The sequence below is a fragment of the Microtus pennsylvanicus genome, chromosome 10 (assembly GCF_037038515.1).
Source record: "Microtus pennsylvanicus isolate mMicPen1 chromosome 10, mMicPen1.hap1, whole genome shotgun sequence".
Taxonomy (NCBI): Eukaryota; Metazoa; Chordata; class Mammalia; order Rodentia; family Cricetidae; genus Microtus; species Microtus pennsylvanicus.
Genome location: NC_134588.1, coordinates 91,677,135 through 91,698,529, shown reverse-complemented (window position 1 = coordinate 91,698,529; position 21,395 = coordinate 91,677,135). Strand labels below are relative to the sequence as shown.

The window sequence follows — 21,395 nt, the reverse complement described above, 5'->3', positions numbered from 1 at the left end:
TCTGGTTCTGGGTTACCTCATTCAATATGATCTTTTCTAGACCTATCCATTTGCCCGCGAATTTCAAGACATCATTCTTTTTTTCACAGTGTAGTTCTTCATTGTGTAAATATACCACATCTTCTTTTTTGTTTTTTTTGAAGTCCAAAAATGGAAATAGATCAATTTATTACAGTGTATAGACACAACCGAGCGATTCATAGTCAAGTTTTAGGATAAAACTTAATACGCAGAAAATACTTAAAATACATTGCTAATTAAAAAATAGTACACCTTCTTGTACATAAAAGAACTTGCATCAAATGTCAACAAGAGTCATTTTCCCTGAATGGTTGGTGTATGAGTGATTTTCTTTTTTTTTAAATTTTTATTATAAAAAATTACTTAAATTCTTAAATTTCATTATACATACCCAATCCAAGTTCCCACTCCCTCCTCTCCTCCCATTTCCTCCACCCCCCCACCTCCCACTCACTCCTCAGAGAAGGCAAGGCACATTGCTTTGGGAAAGGTTCAAGGCCCTCCCTCCTATATCTAGGCTGAGCAAGGCATCCGCCCAAAGAGAATAAGTTCCCCAAAACCAGTACAAGCAGTAGGGATAAATCTTGGTGTCACTGCCAGTGGCCCTTCAGTTTGCCCCAGCCATGCAACTGTTAACCACATTCAGAGGGACTAGTTTGGCCCTATGCTTGTTCCTTCACAGTCTGGCTGGAGTTGGTGAGCTCCCATTAGCTCAGGTAGACTGTTTCAGTGGGTGAACCCATTATGGTCTTGACCACTTTGCTCATATTCTCATTCTTTCCACTCTTCAACTGAACTTTGGGAGCTCAGTCCAGTGTGCCAATGTGGGTCTCTGCCTCTGTTTCCATCAGTGACTGGACAAAGGTTCTGTGGTGATATTTAAGATATTCATCACTCTGACTACAGGGCAAGGCCAGTTCGGGTACTCTCTCCTCTATTGCTTAGGGTCTTAGCTGGGGCCATCCTTGGTACCACATCTTTATTTATTCTTAAGTCTAGGGGCATTTAGGTTATTCAGGAAAGCCTTTGTAAACAAACCGATAGGGAAATGAACAGAAGGTATTGAATGAAAATGAGGACACTGACTGCTCCTAGGTATGGTTGGAGATAAGGTTTTATTGTAGACATGAGGGAGTGTACAGCCAGGGGCATCTGAAGGATTCCAGAGCAGAGAGAAAGTGGCAGATTGAACAAAGTCAGCAGAATAGACCACACCATGAAAGGAGAGAAAGAGGGGGTAGGGGGTAGAGTGAGAGAGGAAGAGAGGAGAGAGGAGGGCCAAGAGGCCAGGAGAGAAGGAAGACTCAAACACACACACACACACACACACACACACACACACACACACAGAGAGAGAGAGAGAGAGAGAGAGAGAGAGAGAGAGAGAGAGAGAGAGAGGAATCAGAGGCTGGGAAGGGAAGTGAAGCCCCTGGGCTGGAGAGGGTTAGGCTAGGGGGTGGGGTGGGAAGAGCAGAGAGGAGCCACAGGCTGAGTGAACCTGGCCAGCATGCTCTTTGGTATGCTAACAGGCAACTCAGTTATTTATTTGTTCCAGGTTTCTTTGGGACCTGACAGATATCAACAAATTTTCAAAAGAGAATGAATACAATCAACAGTAAGTTTTGGGGCATATGGGAGAAAAATTTCACCTGTCAGATAGGCAGAGCGAGGGTATAAGGACACCAGCACACTTACTGAAAACAAAACTCAGTTTAGCCTTTTCAGAAGACAAGTTAGTAGTACCTCTCACACTTTCAAATGTGCCCAGGACCTTTGTGGGACACACAATTTTGTTGTACCCAAATACAGCTCATTCCTACTGTGGAGTCTGGTATTCATGGGCATTTGAGATTCAGCTGGTAAGGATGGTTGACCCAAAAGATAGCCATGGCCTCAAATGATCACATGCTGCCCTGTCCAGATGGAAATTCTTCCTCATGACTGGCAGCTGGTTTTGAGCTTGTGTGTGTGTGGGGGGGGTGCTGGGGTGAAGGAAGTCTTCCTTAGCTTGAACCCTGTGCCTGTCTGTGCTGGCTGAAACAGCATCCGGGGTGAAGCCAGTTTCACCATCTGCAATGTCATCTCCCAGGTTCCCTCTTATGTGATGACTCTGCAGTCCTCAAGATCTCTTGGTTTGATGGTTTGGTTGCACCCACTTCCTTCAGGGTGTCAGAAATGGAGCTGGCCAATTCTTTTTGGAGAGTGAGGCTCTTGGGCATGGTGTCTCCTTGCTGAGGCTGTCTGAAGTAATAAACAGGGAAGGAAAGCCTGGCCAGACAGGAAATCTTATGAGGCTTCTGAAGATCTCCATCAGTCTAGTCTGTACTCTAGAGAATGTATCAGCCTGGCTGAGGGCCACAATCCAGCAGCTGTGTCCTGCATGATTGCTCCTGAATTGAGGAATGAGTAGGGGTAGCCTATACTTGGCTTGCCCTGCCATGCGTTCAAGTGAGGGGTTACTTATACTCCAAGCATGCCTCTCCTAAGTTGCTTAAGGTACTGTAGCAACTGTGGAGGCCGTGCATCAGGTTTCCTTATGCATGTTGAGTCTGCAGAGAACATCCAAGTGTCCACAATATTGACTGGTATCTTCCCACAGCTGTCGGGCAGTGATGCTGCAGCTAGAGCTGACAATCCCAGCTATCTTCAGTCTAGTTTAAATGTGAGCGACCTTGATGATTTCATCCAGTGTGCCATAAAATAACTCTTCTATCTTCTGTGATGGGGAGAAGTTTGGGAGGTACCATGTTAGGGACTCTGTCTTGCTTCTTGCATAGAAAGGATTTGATAAGTAAGGACAAGTGTCCATAAGTCCGTTTGGGTACAAGTAATGTCCAATAACAGAAGGTTTCCTGCTCTGGCTGGGTGTGTGGAGGTGGTGAGTTGGAATGCCATGGTATGGGACAGCCAGAGAAAGTCTTGGTCTCCAGGACATCTGTCCTATTGCTGCTTGTAACTTCAGTTCCTGGTGGGAGGATGCTATCTGCTCACCTAGACGAGAATTTCATTACCCAAAGTCTTGGGGAGTCTGTCATCCTTCGTGTTGTTTTTCCACACCTGTGCAAGAGAGGGAAATATGAAAACATGTTAGCTGAAAGACGTGGCTGGCTCAGTCCAGTCCCAAGAGGTAGTTAAGAAAATGGCACAGGGTGATGTCTTAGATTTTGCCAGTACTTAGGGAAATGGGGATGGCCAGGCTATTTCCTTTGGTGAGCCCTTTCCCTTTGCTCTACGTAGCTCGAATAATAAAAACCCAGAGACAGATATTGGGGTTCAACCTGAAGATCAGAAAAAAAAAAGCAGCCGGTCACTGGTTCTTTCCTCTATCTCAGGCAGAAATGGTGATCCTGCCTTCACGAATCCTCAGAGCTGTCTCCTCCTGCCTTTTATTCCTCTCTCATGCTGGGGTTAAGGGTGTGTACCACTTCCACCCAGCTTCTATGGCTAACTAGTGTGGCTACTGGGATTAAAGGTGTGTGCCACCATTGCCTGGTCTGTATGACTGTAAAACAGGGTGGCTGTTTTACTCTCTGATCTTCAAGCAAGCTTCATTTACTAAAATACAAATGAAATGTCACTATAGCTCCAGTCACCCCATTTGGGAACTTCTTAACCCAGAAAAGATAAGTAGAAGGGAATAGGGGTATTTGCCATTGGTTTTGATTGTTAGGCTTCAAGCAACACCCAGGCTGCATTATTTGTTCCCAGTTCAGCCTTAGTTCTTTCCGTTCTCCAGTGATTCCATTTTCACCTCCACATAAAGACAAGGAACTGCCGGCATCTCATCACTGCTAATGTCTCGTGTGACCTAGTACTTAGGATGCTAGGAGCAACTTTCCCATTGGCTCGAGAAGACTTGAGCTTGCAGTCAAATATTAGCAGATGGGATTCACCAGGGTAGGCAGAACAAGTGGGAAAAGAGAGTTAAAAAGCCATACAGGATTTACCTTCTCAGAAGGCTGCACTGAGGAGTAAATGGTGCTCATTGGCTCTTCCTTGCGTGGCAGCACCTGGAAAAGAGGTGTTTTCCCCCTCAGTGAGAATGCAGAAGACAGTCCTTAAGAGTCCCCCTTCTCAATTCTACTTTCTCCATCACCCATTTCTGGTCCCACTTTACTGAGTAGCCTCCTTTACAGGATTTACCTTCTCAGAAGGCTGCACTGAGGAGTAAGTGGTGCTCATTGGCTCTTCCTTGCGTGGCAGCATCTGGAAAAGAGATGTTTTCCCTCTCAGTGAGAATGCAGAAGACAGTCCTTAAGAGTCCCCCTTCCCAATTCTACTCTCTCCATCACCCATTTCTGGTCCCACTTTACTGGGTAGCCTCCTTTTCTGGCATCAGCTCTTGTTCCATCCAACTTTGGATCAGGTTAAGGTAGAGATAAGGATGATGGGTGGCAGATGGGTACAGCTTTGTAGCAAAAAACCCTCCAAGAGCCAAGAGGAGGATTCTGTGTGGTTTAGACTGAGTCTTGCTCAGTTGAGAGTTTAGCTTTCTGTGAGTTATGTGAATCTCTATTCTTATCCCTGGCAGTTCAAGCGGAGGGATAGACTAACCAGAGAGGCCCGAGTGTTTCTCTTTGGTCCTTGGCAGACTCCAAGGGAACAGGCTTGTGGAGGCACTGAAGGTGATCTTTGTGGAGGCGAGGCACAGGCAGGCAGACAAAAGGCAAAAGGTGTGGGTCAGAGGGAATAAAGAGTCTGAGAAATCAAGCTTCGGATAGACCAGCTAGTGCAGTTCCAGGGTGTTCATCTTTAGTTATACATCCTTGGAACAATCTTAGCAATGACTTTGCCCTGTCGGAACCCAACAGCATCCTTTGTCTCACGATAAGGACTCCTTCGTTGTTTAATCCCATCAGAGAGAGCTTCTTAGAAACAGATCACATCTAAGCCATGGCTACTCCTTCATGTGAAGCTCAGGGTTTTATACCATGGAAGCTGCCATGAGGAGAGAATGAATTATGCTTGCTTTCATGGGGAGATCCATGGCATCATTGCCTTAGCATAGTGTCTCTTGGCTGGTTCCTCCAGATTCTTGGCTGTAGCTTCTTTCTATGCAATGGCAAACAGCAGGCAATTGTTGCCCAAGACTCCTATTCTGCAGGTAGTGGTAGGATGCATTCATGAGTAGCATCAGCTCACCTTGGCCTCAGGGATTTCATCATAGATTCTGGACTCCATGGGATGAGCATTTCTTGAAACTTCAGAGTATGCTGTTTCCTTTGAGACATCACCTGCCACAAATAAACATAGAACAATAGTCTGTGAAAGGCAGACAGGGTTTTAGAGACTGTTTAGTCTTATTTTATCTTTCTGTGGCAAAGAAATAAAACCCAGAGGTTAAATGGCCCCCACCCTACAGAGAAGGGTGCTTGGACCAGATGGTCTTTTCATCCCAAGGATTACATGTGTGATAGAACATATCTCATTCAAATTGCACCAAAATCCCAGTGGGAATTCTTTTTTATTCCTGAAGTCCAGTTTAGCCTAAAGAGACTCTTCCCAGCCCTGTATGTAATTCAAAGGTAGCTCTGGCATTGATGATCATGCATGGCTAGTGGACTTTCCACGTCAGGGTCTCAGTTGTTTAACCTGACTGATTCTAATTATACTCGGTGCTTTATTATCCTGGTGCATAGCCGACTATAACCACAAGCATTCATGAGATAGTTAAGCATCTATTAAGCTTTTTTTTTTGTGCCAGGCTCCATGGGAGGCCCCAGAGAAACAAAGGAAGGGTACAAAGAGCCTTATTTTTTTAAGAATTTCTGAGCTAGATGAGGCATTAATCTTTTTGTTTAGTATCAACACAGTGTTTTAGGGTCAAGTTGAAAAGAGATAGCCAGGATTTTGTGCCTTCTTATTACAGGACACCAAAATAGGTACAAATGATGGGTCAGATCTGAGATTACCCCAGGGCTCAGTAGTTCAGAGCTAGTCTGGTTTCTGCCCCAGACTCAGTAAGGGAGCTGGACAAAGCGCTCTCAGTTTTATTCGTGGGTGCAAAAAAAGTCTGTCCCCATTTCTCTGTCTCTGTCTCTCTATCTCTGTCTCTCCTTACTCTCTCGGCTGTGAGAAGAAGAAAGATGTTTCTTTGAGTAAACGTGGAGATCAAGCCTGAGGGATGATGACATTCCCTTTTGTAAATCTGATTGAGTTATGATGCATGTCATAAAGCCTTTCCCTTAGAATGCCTCCTCTATACCATTCTCAGGCCTGCCAATTATACCCGCAGGAACTAATATTTACCTAGTACCAGGGGCTGGGCTGACTATTACATGTGTGTAATCTCCTTAATAAGTATATGCAGTAAACCCCATTATTATGGCTATCGTACAGCTGAGGAAATGGAATCTTAGAGAGCTAAAATAACTGGTCAAATAATAGTCAAGATGGAATTCCGTGTATTTTGTCACAGTAATGAGAAAAGTAACTAATACATCAAGGGTCTACTTTGGTAGGACTCGAGGAAAGGAAAAAAAGAACAGTCCCCCCCCCCCCCCCCGTTATAGTTTGTAAGAATGAAGGGCCACTTTGTTCTCAAGGTGTAGCGCAGTTCAGTTGGCAGCAGCGCTTGTCCAGGGCAATGTGCACGTATTGTGAGGGCTTAGTCTATTATCCTCTCCTCTCTCACTCCTTTCCCCCATTCAAGCCTTGCTGTTGCTTGCTAGAGTAGGTGGGAGCAGAGCGAGTGGTTGATGGTGCTTTTGCCGACAATTTCTGGCTCCTGGCAATACTTCCTAATCCCAAAGGTCCATAAGTCACCTAGGTTTCTCCTGGATGGTGAGTCCTCTCCTTTCCCTTCTGACCAATCTACAGCAAGTATGACACTGTAAAATTTTACCTTCAGGGTTGCTTTGATTTCACCAGCTGGAGAGATTTGACTGTTGAGTGAAACCAAATTTAGTCTCCATTCACCAGGAGAGTCTCTGGTCTCTTATATTTTTGGTTGTAAGCCTAGTTTTTTTAACGACCGACCAAGCCATTATCTCTCCAGTCTGAGAGCCTCTGTTCTCAAGCGACACCTTAGCTTACAAGCACATCTCCATGGAGATAGTGCAGCACAGTCAGGTATTGTCCTTGACACTAGGGTTCTGTTGCTCCCTCAAATGGTCCATTCTGAATAAAAACTTCACCTCTAGTAGGACCCACACGATGGGTCTCATGCCCATTATTCCCTCTGACTTAGCCCTGGGATGTATTCTGAAGAAGTGGTTCAAATTTGAATCACAGATTATCAAAAGAAAAATACCTCCCCTAGTTTTACTTTGCAATAAAACTCGACCCTTAATATCCACTCTCAGGTCAAGAATGCTTGTCACCTCATGGAACACTGCTGTAAAACTGGGTATTCAAATTCAATCTCTTTTGTCATAATTTAGGTAAGGACATAGATCTCCTATATTTAAGCTTCATGGCCTCATCATAGTCCTCAAGCTGCAAGAGGGATGTTGGATGTGTCTTCCTAGATTGTCTCACACTAGTCCGTCTCCTTTAAAGCCATCCGTACACCCCTCTAAAGGTGTGGGACTTGGGAGCATGAAGCCTAAAAATGAGGTAGATTAAAGTCTCAAGCAACAGCCAGCTTTATTCAGAGCACCAGACAGTTTGTACTCTGAGGGTTAAGAAAAGTCACCCGAGTAAAGTGTACAGTCCCAAGGGCAAGCCGCATGTGGCAAGAACACGTTTTCCACAGAGGCAAATAAACAAATAACAACAACCAGTTGTGATGAATGTCCTGAAGTGAACTCCCTCCAATCCCCACTCCGGGGAGGAGCACAGGAACACATTCCAACAACCGAAGAAACTGGGGTCACAAGGCTCTTGTTTCCTCGAAGTTTTCTCCCAAGCACTGAGAGTTCTCACATGACTCCATTCCTGGACCACGCTCCAACAATCAACCACAGGCGACATCTTTGATCACCTTTCCTTTGTTGCACTCGAGTCCCTGCTCACTAGCCACTCCGTCTAGCAACTCTGCTTCCTCCCCTCACTCCTTCCTCTCTACACGTGGAGTTCTCTCCGACCACCATCTTTCCTTACCCAAGTCTTTCCCCCTTACACAATCTTAAGAGCTTCATATAGGGAATCCAGGGAAGAATGAAAAGTCATCCTCTCTTCAGAGAACATTCTTCCCTTCACAATGTGGCTAATGGATACCTTTGCACCATTTGTTTTTTTAAAAAAATATTTATTTATTTATTTATTTATTATGTATACAATATTCTGCCTGTATGCCTGAAAGCCAGAAGAGGGCTCCAGACCTCTTTACAGATGGTTGTGAGCCACCATGTGGTTGCTGGGAATTGAACTCAGGACCTTTGGAAGAGCAGGCAATGCTCTTAACCACTGAGCCATCTCTCCAGCCCCCTTTGCACCCTTTGGATGCATATGTGCACCAAGCCTCTCTGGATATTAGATAAAACCTTCAAAAACTAGACGAGGGATCCCAGGCTCCTTTCTTCACTTTATGAGACACAGTCCTCCAGGTCTTTAATAACCAGGAGGATCTGTATCTATATATCTATACATCTATCTATAACATATACACACATACATATGTATATGTACAGATCAACTAGATAAAGCAAACCAGCCTCTGAGGGATGGATTCCTTTAGAAGAGCACGTGCAGCTGAATTTCCCAGTTATTACCCCTCATGGGTCAGTTCACAAAAGAACTCTCATTCTTTCGGGCCCTTGTTTACTTAGCCTTCTGGCATAATTGATATCCTTCAGATTAGAAGCCTTTAACCTCTACAAGGCATTGTCTCAACCATTACTATCCGTGTTGGCGCCTGACTCCACTATGATGGCTTCTCAGCCAATGAGTTTTGTCCTTTAACTTCTTGCCACCTCCTTCTCTAAAATACTACTTATGTCCTTTTAGCCTTATGGTTCTACAACCCTATGGCAGATCAGAAACCCCAACCAGAGACCCTTGTCATCCCCATCAGCTCTGAAGCAGCTCTAGTAGAAACAAGACTAGCAAATGCTCCTTTGGCTTTACCACTATGGTTCCCAAAATGATACGCTCCACTCCATCCTGGCTAAATAAACGAACTCACTCCTGGGGAGAAAGAAAGCCCATTCTCACATTTTACCTTCCAGGTCAGTCCCATCGTGCCTTCTCTTGTAAAAATAGAATAGAAACACTGAAAATGGAATGAGAACAAGCAGAGGGAGAGCAACAGCCAGTCCACTTGGCAACACAGCATGGCGGAGGTGGAAGCTTGAAATGTCTGGAAAGAGAAATTGTTGTGAGTCTTGGCTATCAGGAGACAGGGCAAAGATTCTGTGCAGGTTTGTCTACTTTCATGACCATTGTCAAAATGGGATGTCCTTCAGAGACTGCCAAAGCTCTTCAATTTACGGTCTGAATCAGAGAGTCAACCAGGGGCTCCTTAAAACACCCGGGAATGCTTAGCACTTCCTAGAGGGCTTTGGTCTTTGTCCCAGTAGGCTACTTGGGTGAAGATACACCCAGGCTAGTGTCAGCATGGAGGAGGCACATGCATGTGATGATTAGTCAAAGGTTAAGCCTTGACGCTCTTCAGAGTGATTTCTGAGACTTTGCAGAAGAGACGGATGGAGCTGGTTACCTGTGCAGAGTTCCTGGGCAGTGACGGAGTTGGAGCTGTTGCTGACAGGGTTCTGGACAGTACATGTGTAATTCAGTTTTTGATTCACAGGGGACTGGAAGATTTGAAGGACGTTGCTTCTCTCTCCAAAGGGACTCCAACTGTAGGTGACATTTTCTTCGTCTTTCTCCACAGAGCAGGTCAGTGTGACATTACAAGAATTGTTCACAAATGTTATTAAACTCTGTGTAATTGTTGGTTTTCCAAGCCGACCTGTGAGGAGAAAATATACTAGCATATAGTGAGCTGAAACCAACATCTATAACCTTCTGAGAACCAATTGTTAACTTTTCAGGAATTTGTATGATAGATGTTAATCACAGCATTAAAATTGAGTTATGACAACAAAGAAATTATACTAAAATTGTTTTTAAATTATTTTTGGTATTTTATTGTAGTCTGTGTGCTGGCGGTGAGTTACACACATTGCATCCATGCTTTGTAAGGACATACCAGCAAGCATATCCTTTCAACCCTATAGGTCTCAAAATAAGCCACAGAAGGTTTTTTAAAAATGTTTTTCCTATAGTTATTTTTTTATGTCACTCCCATTACGCATTTAACAAGAACTTTTTTCTTTGCTTTTTGAGATTATGATATAATTATACCATTCCTTCCTTCCTTCCCTTTCCTCCCTCCAAACCTTAACATATACCCCTCCTTTTTTAAGTTCATGGCCTATTTTTCATTATTTGTTGATATATATTTGCATACCTAATTTTTCACTTTTCCTTTTATTTGAAAATAGTTTCTTTTCTCATATGATACATTCTAAGAAAGGAAGGGAGGGGTGGTAGAGAGGAACTGGGAGGAGTAGAGGGAGAAGTTCTTAAACCTCAAAAATTTGGAAATGTTGTAACTTTGGGTTTGATTTATTCTTTTGTCATTGATGTGCTTGAGAAAGCAATGGATGAAAGGTTACTAAAATAGATGAAACTTAAAAGCATATCATGTTTGTAGCCATTACATTGTTAATAACAAAATATTATATTGATCTAATATCTGTAAAACATTGTTTTTTGCCTCAGTGAAGAAGTTACTTATATTTAGGCATGTGGATAAATGCCTATAATCCTTGCATTTGGGAGTGTGACGTGGGAGGTTATGTATAAATTTGACGCCAGTGTGGGATACTTACTAAAACCATTCAAAAACAAAACAAAACAAAAAAGACTGATTATGAAAATTATGAGCATTAAAGGTGTGGTGGTTTGCATGAAAATGGCTCCCACTGACTTATATGTTTAAATGTTTAGTCACCAGGGAATGAAACTGAAATGATAGAAGGATTAGGAGGTGTGGCCTTGTTGGATTAGATGTGACTACTATTTCTTTGGGGATTTAACTTTGCTTATCTGTTTAAATTTCTTATCTGATCTTGGTTTAATTTTGGTAAGTGGTATCCACCACAAAAACTATCCATTTAATTTATATCTTTCAATTTAGTAAAACACAGGTTCTAAAAGTATATACTTAGGATTTTCTGGGTTTCCTAGGTATCTGTTGTGCTCCCCATTTTCATTTGTGATTTTGTTAATTTGGATATTCTCGATCTGCCTTTTAGCTATTTTGGGTAAGTGCTTGTCTGTCTTGTTAGCTTTTTTTTTTTTCAAAGAACCGTTTGATTCATTGACTTTTCGTATTGTTCTCTTTGTTTTTATTTTGTTGATTTCAGCCTGAGTTTGATCGTTTCTTGCCAAATACTCCTTTTATGTGTGATTACTTTTAGTTCTAGAACTTTTAGGTGTGCTACTAAGTTGCTAGTATGAGATCGTTCCAGTTTTTTTTTTTGTTTTTTAATGTAGCCACTTAGTGTTATGAACTTGCCTCTTATACCTGCTTTCATTGTGTCCCAAGTTTGGGTATGCTGTGTATTCTTTTTTAAATTTTTTTTTGCCATACCAAAGTGAGTTTATTGACATTCCTTGAAGATGTATGATGGAAGGGAAAGTGAGGCCTGAGTATCATGTAACATTTCTTTTGTAGATGTAAGCAAAATCAGCCCAGTAGTATGAATGCCTGCTGTTAGTGGCTAGAACAAAGACTTGTAAACAAAATTGTTATGAACATTTCCTCAGATAATGGAAGTTGCAGGAAGTGGACTAATGGAACAATATTTACTCTATATACTACCTCTAGGTACCTTGTATCTATTAGAACAAAGGGACTACATGTCATTAACAGGAAAATAATACTTTCTCTTTTGGACCTTGTGATAACTGGAATAGTCATCCTGCACATTTATGATACAGTATTGCTGTAATTTCAATAACAAACACCAAAAAACGTAATAGTAATTATAATAATGACAACAACAACGAGAATTATAATAAAGCACCACATTGTGTTATGTAAGGTCCTAACTACTTTCATTTGAAAGGGTTTCATTTTGCCTGGGAAAACACTTGTGGCAACTTAGAAATTTTCAGAACCCAAATTTGAGACATGTGGCTTGACACATGGATTGCTAATGAGACTGCATACTGTTAGATGTTTCATGGGAAACTCAGCTCGCTGGCTTGCCATACAAACATTCTTACTGCTGAATGATGTAGCTTCATTATTAACAGGAAAAAATTGAAATCTTTCCTGATCAAAACTTGCCAAAATATCATTTAACATTTCATTTTTTCATTAACTTTCCCAAAATATTTGTGCTGAAATAGTGATGTTAGTAAAAACTTATCACAATGTTCTCCAGCTCATGCGCACAGGATGTCACAGAGCATTCAGTAGTTCTAGAATAGTTCTAACTGTGAAGATTCAATTTCTATCAAGGAGATTCCCATCTTCATGTTACTGAATATTGTCTCTCAATAAAAGATATTATACTCATAAAACTAGATATAAAAATCTTGTTTTAGTGTGTATTCATTTTCTTTAAATTCTAGAGTATCTTTAATTTCTGTCTTGACCCATTTCCCATTCAATAGAGAGTTGTTCAGCTTCCATGAGTTTGTAAGCTTTCTGTTCCTGTTGATAACCAGCTGTAATCTGTGCTGGCCTGATAGGCTGCATGGGGTTATTTTAATTTTCTTGTATCTATTGGGACTTTCTTTGTGTCTGAGTATGTGGTCAATTTTGGAGAATGTTCCATGAGGTGCAGAGAAGAAGGTATATTCTTTTGTGTTTGGGTGAAATGTTCTGTAAATATCTGTTAGATCCCTTTGGTTTATAGCATCAGTTAGCTCCAGCATTTCTCTGATTAGTTTTTGTCTGGATGACCCGTCTATTAGTGAGAGTTGGATATTGAGGTCTCCCATTATCAATGTGTGAGGGTCAATATGCGATTTAAGCTGTAGTAGTGTTTCTTCACAAACATGGGTACCCTTATGTTTGGGCATAGATGTTAACAATTGCAATGTCCTCTTGCTGGATTTTTTCCTTTGATGAGTATGTGGTGTCCTTCCCTTCTCTTTTGATTAGTTTTAGTTTGAAGTCTATTTTTTTCAGATACCAAAATGGCTACACCAGCTTGTTTCTTAGGTCCATCTGCTTCGAATACCTTTTTCCATCCCTTTACTCAGAGATAATGTCTACTTTGATGTTGAGTTGTGTTTCTTGGATGCAACAGAAGGATAGATCCTGTTTTCACATCCATTCTGTTAGTCTATGTCTTTTTATTGGGTAATTGAGAACATTGATATTGAGAAATGTCAATGATTGTTGATTCCTGTCAGTTATTGTTGCTGTTGGTAGTAGTGGTGTGTGTGTGTGTGTGGATGTGTGTGTGCATGTGTGCTTCCCTTTTGATTTTGCTGCTCTAAGATTATTTATTCTTTGTGTTTTTATGGGTGTAGTTTACCTCTTTAGGTTGAAGTTTTCCTTCTAGCATCTTCTATAGGGCTGGATCTGCAGATAGATATTGCTTAAATTTAGCTTTATCATGGACTATCTTATTTTATCCATTATGGTGATTAAAACTTTTGCTGGTTATAGTAGTCTGGGATGACATCAATGGTCTTTTAGAGTCTACACCACATCTGTCTAGGACCTTTTGGCTTTTAGCATCTCAACTGAGAAGCTTGGTATGATTTTAACAGGTTTGCCTTTATGTGCTACTTTGGCCTTTTACCCTTAAGGCTTTTAATATTCTTTCTTTGTTCTGTACATTTCATGTTTTTATCATTAGGTGCTGAAGAGACTTTTTTTCTGGCCCAATCTATTTGGTGTTTTGTAAGCTTCTTTAGGTCAGGAAAATTGTCTTCTATGATTTTGTTGAAAATATTTTCTGGGTCTTTGAGCTGAGAGTCTTTTCCTTCCTGTATTCCTACCATTCTTTTTTTTTTTTTTTTTTTTTTTTTTTTTTTTTTTTTTTTTTTTTTTTTGGTTTTTCGAGACAGGGTTTCTCTGTGGTTTTGGAGCCTGTCCTGGAACTAGCTCTGTAGACCAGGCTGGTCTCGAACTCACAGAGATCTGCCTGCCTCTGCCTCCCGAGTGCTGGGATTAAAGGCGTGCGCCACCACCGCCCGGCTCCTACCATTCTTAATGTCCAAAATTCCCTGTACCTTTTCCAACATAATATTTTCACCCCAATCACACTTTCCAGTCCTCTCAGGTTCGCCTCCCCTCGTGTCCCCCTCCCCTAAAAAAAAGAGAAGGAGAGGGAAGAGGAGAATGAAGAGGAGGAGGAGAAGAAGCAAAGTCCAACTTGTGCTGCCCACAGTCAAACTTCCAGTAGCTAGCCACTTAAAGAAAATCGAGTCCTTCTCCATCCCCACCAGAAGCCGCCAGTTGTGGAGAACTACACTTCAGCAGCCTTATCACAATTTTTAGCACTCTCTTCAATGGTTCCCTGTCTAGGCTGTTACATTTTTTGGAGGGTGGAGGGGGGTAGGGCTTGTCACAGAAGCCTTCTGTGTCCCTCTTTCTCAACTGTGAGCCCACAGTCATCAATACCACTGCAAAAGCAGCTTTCTTACCCTTTCTCTGACAAGAATGTTTTCAATCTAACATTTTCTTTGACTGATGTATTCATTTTTTCTACTATATCTTCAGTGCCTGGTATTTTTCCCTTCCATTTCTCATATTTTGTTGGTGAAATTTGCCTCTGTATTTCTTGTTCAAATTCCTAAATTTTTCATTTCCAGAATTCCCTAGTTTGGGTTTTCTTTATTGATCCTATTTCTATTTTCAGGTCTTGAAGAGTTTTATTTTTTCCACTGTTTGTGATTTAATGGATTTCTTTAAGGGATTTATTAATTTTTTTCTTTGAGGACTGCTATCTTCTCCTCCAGCCTTCCTTTCCCCAATTCATCCCACTATCCCAGTCTCCTACAGGAGTCCCAGAAAACACCAGCAGGCATTCCCTGCAAACACACCAGTTGAGCAGGCCAGGGAAACAGGTAAGCCAACTGAAGACCTTCACCAGTACCCCCTCTCCTCCAAACCCAATACCCCAGTCTCATAGCCGGCTCTGCAGCAGAACACCTGCTGCAGCTTTCCTTCTAACCTCCCACCCACCCACATCTCTGTGGAGCCCACAGTCCTTTCCTCCCATCCTCCCTCTCCCCACCTGTTGCTTTATCCTAGCTCCAAACTCCAGCAGGCACTCCCAGCTAATCCACAGACCACTTCTGCCAGGGAAGCACGTAGGCTGTCTGTAGATCTTCCCCTCTCCTTCTGTTCCCCTAGATACAGCCCTCCCCCGTCATATCCCCAGAGTTATAGCAGACCCTCTGGTGTGACCCCTCTCCACTGTCTCCCCCGATTCCAAAGAGATGAAATAAGCAGGTGCTGGTTGAACAATCTCCCTTCCTCTTTCCTGTGAACCCCTTCAGATCCCTATCCCATCCCAGGTCCTAAGTGTCAGTTCCCAATACCCAGAAACACATTTTACCTGAAACCTTCAGTAGCCACAACTATCAGGTCCAAAGAAAATTTTCTACTAGATAACACATATCCATCACACTCTCTGAAAATTCAGAAAGGAAACAGAAGCTAAGGAGCAAAACACCCACCCAACGAAGACAAATCCCTAGATCAACACCTAGACTTATAATCATCCCTATCCCAGATACCTAGACACCAGCATGAAAACACAGTCAATAACAGGCAGGGCAATCTGACTCCACTGCAGCCAGGCAACCCTACCACAGCAGGCCTCACTATTCCAACATAGCTGGAGCCCATGAAAAAGACCATATTTACCTATTTTCAGAGAGACTTTGTGTGCGTGTGAGTGTGTGTGTGTGGTGGGTATTGGTGTAGACATCGTGGTGAAAACCACAGTCTCATTTCACTTTCTCAGTAGGAACAGAGATGCTATCTGCACAAGCTGCTTGGTAGAGAAAACCAGAGTCAGGGCTGACAGTTCTCCACTCTCCTGAGCTGAGATAATCTTGGGATACTACACTGAATTAACTGCCTTGATTGTGATATCTACACATATGATTAAATTCTATAGGCCACAAGGGATTCCATTCCTGACTAAGTGCTGGTACAGCTGGAGCCTCCTAAGTAAGCTCTGCAGACCACACTAACATCAGTTTCCTGTTCTGCGCTTGCACAGCCAGCTGCAGTTCTGTAAGTATTCACATGTCCAGGAGGAGAGTTCAACCAGCATCTGCTTATTGCATCTCCTTGGAATCGGGGAGACAGTGGAGAGAGGTCACCCCAGAGGTCCCATAGCACAGGAGATGAGACTGAGAGTTGGATCTAGAGGAACAGAGCAGGGGAAGTGGAGGACACACAGCACCTCCTTTTGTGGGTCTTCGCACTTTCCCATGCATTCTGCAATTATTTTGAAACAAGAAGCTTTTAAAAGACCCCTTTGCAGGTGGCGTCTTACTAGATTGTCATAATAACTCTTGCAAATTAAATAATATGATTGTTGGCATTTTATAAGAAAGGGAAATGAAGATCCAAGGACAAGTTCTGCTGGAAAAACAATATAGCTGAAGTCTGTGCTGTCTAGCACTAAAGTTAGACCTTTGGAAGTGCTGACATACTTATACAGTTGTATGAAAAGAGTTAGGGAACCATTCTCAGAAATATGGTGTGCTTTAGGTCAGAAACTCCAAAGCAAAAGGAAAATTCACCCTTTGTCCTCCCATAACTTACGGTAAATATGAAGATAGTAGTGTTTTGTGGTGGTAGCGGGGGTATTCTCTATATTTATGTCTGCTTTGTAAGTTCCTGCATCTTCTGTTTTCAGGTTTTTAATGATTAGGTCATAGTTCTGTTCTATGACATCTATTCGTCCTTCATAAGCCGCCTGGGTCACAGTAACTTCTGGTGGTGCTCCTTGGAGTCTTGGTTTGATCAAAGCAACGGATGATTTAGAGGTCCAGGCAATGTTCTTAACTTTCTGTGGCTCTTGAATATTTAAGGGGAAAGTAACCGACTCCCCAAGAATTCCATTCACCAGGCGCGAATCTGCATCTCTTCCTGCTGCTTCAGACCCTGAGGATATAAATAGAAAACAGTAATCATCAGACTGTTGAACCTCTTTGTGTTCCTTCTCTGTCTTGAGTATCACTGAGGAACTTACTCAGACACTTGCTCATCCTGTGTCTTGACGATGTCTTCTTTCATTCTAGGTATGTTTTTCTTCTTCTTTTTTGTTTTGTTTTTTCGAGACTGTGTGTGTGTGTGTGTGTGTGTGTGTGTGTGTGTGTGTGTGTGTCTGTGCGCGCGCGCGCGCGTGCGCGCGCGTGTGTGTGTGTGTGTGTAGTCCTGGCTGTCCTTGAACTAGCTATGTAGCCCAGGCTGGCCTTAATCTCAGAGAGATCCACCCGTCTCTGCCTCCCAAGTGCTGGAATTAAAGGTGTACAACACCACTGCCCAGCTTACTCTAGGTATGTCTAATATACTATGACAAGCAAAATTTAATTAAATATTTGCGATGTTGTCTGAAACAAAACTGTCCCTGAATGAATACATGTGTTCATTCATAAATGGATGAATGAAGAAATGAACTTAGCCTATTTGGTAAGCTGCTTCCAGAGAGCCCAACACAAGAGTGAATTTTAATACTCCACTCTGTTAAGTAGTTAAACAGGTATTGTGGGTCATATGCTCAATAAAGGTTGGGAAGATGGAAGTGAACAAAAAAGATAGCCCCAAAACCATCAACTTAGGGAATAATTTTGTCAGAACCTGGAAGAACTCTTTGCATTTATCTTCCAAGGATAAAAGAGAAAATGTAACATATTTTTGAAGACCACAGTAAAAAACAAAAAGCAAACAAAGCAGTGACTCACATACTCCAGGAACTGTCCCCAACTCTTCTACTACTGGGTAGAAGGATCAGAAAAAGGACACACTTGATATCTTGGATCTAATGAAGGTTTCTGCCCTTTTTCCCTTGAATGCCTCCTAGTCTTCAGAATTTATGCATCTATTATAAAGCAGTAGTAACATCTTTTAATACAGCAGCCCCGTTACTGTGGCTTCTTTAATGATCAGGAGTGTTTGAGATTGGCGGGAAGTATGTGATAATGTCTATGACATGGGAACTGACCAGTCACGAATCATGAACGACTAGCTGGGCTGTTTTGATGTGAACTGGTTATGTGCAGATCCCAAAGGTCGATTCATGTTTCTCACATAAGTGGATTCAGGTTAACCCTAAAGCTGACACAGGGCTTGGTATACAGAGGGTCTGTTGTGAATGCAAGTTACTAAAATGAAAGGATTTCTCAGCATGGTGGGGCTCTCACTATGGCCACCTTTGCCCCTCAGTTCAGTAGCTACTGCAGGAGCCCAGGACTGCTAAGATGAACCTCTTTCCTTTTGGGTCAGTGGAAGGTTTGCCCTAAGGAGGAAATACTGGTAACTTAGTTGGGATGGGCAAGCCAAGTCAACATGTTTCAGGGCACTAGAGCAAGTAAGGGTGGGACAGGAGGAAAGTAGGGACACTTACCTACCAACATTGTTTTAAGTGCTAACTACCCATCCATGCTGTTAGGAGCACAGGGATAATAGGATACTGCTATAGTCCCGAGGAACCCACAGAATATAAGAGGAAACATGATGGGTGCCAAACGGAACGGGTGACAGGAAGAAAACATACAGAAGAGAACATAAAGTTAGGCTAATGCTGTCTGTTGCAGCCACACTTTGCAGAAATCCAAAACATCAATTGTCACCAGGTAAATTATCCCACTGGGCTGGTAGGGTTCACAGAGGGCACCTGGAATACCCTAGCTTATGTCTCAAGTGTAGCATGCCAGAAGCTAAGCTTAAAGGATTCTGAACTTGTTTTCTGGTGCTGTGTGACTTCCAAATGCTTAACACATTTCAAACAGAGAGCCCCAAATTTTCTCTACACTGGGTCCTGCAAATGCCATAGCCAACCCCTGTCTCAGATTGCTTACATGTTTCAAGGCTTTTTTGAATGGAGGTCCTATGGATGAGCTGCCGTTCTCCTCTTCTGGTTTAAGTTAGGCATGAGATGAACCAGATACGGGATATCTAATTCTGGCTATGTTCTATGTCAGAGCCCATGGATGTGGATCTGTTCCACCTTGACCAAAGGTCAGAGAGTTCAGTTATATTCTTGCTCCTTCATGACAAGGAGGTTTGAACCAGGGTGTGGCTACCTACAGGATGCTTGGCATATGGTGTGGTTGCTGCATGTCCTACCTAAACAACAGAATACTTAACTCAGGATATAGATGCTTGATGTTTTAGGTATTGAAGAGGTAGTTACTCTGTTTTTGTATCATGGTAAAGTAGTCTTTTGCCTTCTCTCCCCCTCCACTCCTTTTGGATTGGATTATATAAAGCATTTGAAAAATAAACACGGGGAATTCAGTATTCACTGGGTTGCCCTCTAGACTCTATTGTGGATCTTTGTATATTTCTTTTTATCTCTGTTTTTTCTGTCTGACATTTCTGATCCACATGCTCCTACCTTTGAATATATGAACCTGTCAAAGTTGGACCCCAACAACTCTATCAGTATCTTCTGGAAATGTGGAGGCCATTTGCTAAGGCTGAGAACTTCTTGGTGGTAAAGCAGTTGTGCCACCACAAGCGTTTGAATGTGGTGTCAGTGTTCAGCTACGCTCCACTCCCCACAGGAGTCATTCAGGAAATGATGGTGGGCTATCAAAGAGCAATCAAGCAGGAAGAGCAATGCTAGGTGATGCTGCAGGGGAAATACTGCAGCTTTTTGCACTGCTGATATGCTTGCAAGAACCTTGAGCTCGCTGAGAAAAAGCAGAGTTTGAATAGGTGTGAAATGAATTTTCTGCTGCTTTCAAAGGCACACAACTGCTCTGGGAGAGGTAGCTTTGAGACAATAGCATGTAGCCGAAAAACACATGAGACAGGCTCCAGACTGGGCATCTACTTCCAAACTGGGCAAGCTCAAGAAAGTTACAAAACCTTTTGTAGTCTAGAATAGCGTAACATTGGCTCCCCATCTCCTCAGTGAGCAGCAATCGGTGTAATGTGAGCAGAAGCGCTTTGTTAACTGCCAGAGTAAAACTAATGTGAATTATTCCTGGTGTTGATCTTGACCAATTGGTATGTGTATTTTAAAGATTGCATGGCCCTTCTCTGTGACAGCTCAGTGATGCTGAGGCCATATTGGACTCCTCCGCTTTAAAGCAGATTTATGGGATAATTCAAGTAAAGCCCAACTGGGTGCTTTTATATGCTCTATTTGGTGGATCTCAATCTGCCCTTAAAATACTTCAGTTTTTAAAGAAAGAATCTTTCTGCCAATCAACTCCAATATTTATCTTTCTACATGCTGCAGAGACTCGAATATTATGCTATTACCAGAAGGAATCTCAGCAAAATCTAATTTCGGAGAGCACTTGTGGCACAAAAATGTCTTGAAAGGGGGTTGAAATTTGCATGTCATATGTGAGGCCCTAAGTTTGAGCCTCAGGGGAATTAATACCAAGTCGGGGTAATAATACACATGTGTATAACTTTCCTTTGCAGTATGAAGTAGGAAATGTCAGGTGAAATTACCCATTAATGGTAATTTCAGTCAAATCTCAAAAAGAGAAAGAATACTTTGAACTATGGCTGTTAGAAAAACATACTGGAAAGAGCAGAATTCTCTAGGTAGTGGAAGAAAAGGAGTCTCAGGTCTTTGGGTTCTAAATTCAAGTTCACAAGTTTTGATGCTAATTGAGTCTAGATTTTCATGATGGGGGAGGAAGGGAGAGAGTACTGGAAAAAATTAGGTTGGGATATGGGAAAATCTTTAATTTGAGTTTATTTAATAGGTAGAGAGATCTAATAAAGTTTTGAGGATTAAGATTAAAATAACGTGTTGGGGTAATTTAAAATAGTAATGATGTATATAAAGAAGGAGAAGCTTTGGTAATAGAGGAAACAGATATGCTGTAAAGAAACAAGAGAGAACTTTAAGAGGTGAATGTAGCCATCTGGGCATGAACCGAGGGAGTTATAATAGGAATGAACAGGAAGGGCTGAGTTTGAGAGATAGTGCAAGGAAGGGCAATGACGAAATAGGCACCTTGTACAATTCACTTGTTTTGCTGTTTGTAGCTTCTAGTTTGTGTCAGTGAAAAACTAAAGGTAGAAAACAGAAATGCGGGAAAGATGTCCAATGGAAAAGACAAGGCCAGTGTTAGAACTGTTGACTCTGAGATGAGATTAGACCACCTAAGTAAGAGGTTGGAAGGAAGGGTGCTAGGAGAAAGTATGGTCTAGAGATATTGTTGGATGGAAGAGAGTGGCAATAGAACCTGCTTGCTGTGGGATATTTGCACACCGTGTAAAGATATATTTCTATGATTGATGT

The 21,395-nt window shown here is 42.2% G+C and overlaps 1 protein-coding gene across 1 annotated transcript in view; it reads right to left on the bottom strand.

Moving 5' to 3' along the window:
* Positions 1 to 1,333: 1,333 nt before the first annotated feature.
* Cd84 (CD84 molecule) overlaps positions 1,334 to 21,395 on the bottom strand; it is a 31,853-nt gene continuing 11,791 nt past the window's right edge. Inside the window, exons 3-9 of the mRNA XM_075989142.1 lie at positions 16,724 to 17,065; positions 9,623 to 9,874; positions 9,125 to 9,262; positions 5,164 to 5,255; positions 4,165 to 4,227; positions 3,969 to 4,031; positions 1,334 to 3,078 (exon numbers count right to left, since the gene is read on the bottom strand). Of these exons, the coding sequence (XP_075845257.1) occupies positions 3,013 to 3,078; positions 3,969 to 4,031; positions 4,165 to 4,227; positions 5,164 to 5,255; positions 9,125 to 9,262; positions 9,623 to 9,874; positions 16,724 to 17,065 (1,016 nt within the window). The 3' untranslated portion in view covers positions 1,334 to 3,012. The remainder of the gene's footprint in view (positions 3,079 to 3,968; positions 4,032 to 4,164; positions 4,228 to 5,163; positions 5,256 to 9,124; positions 9,263 to 9,622; positions 9,875 to 16,723; positions 17,066 to 21,395) is intronic.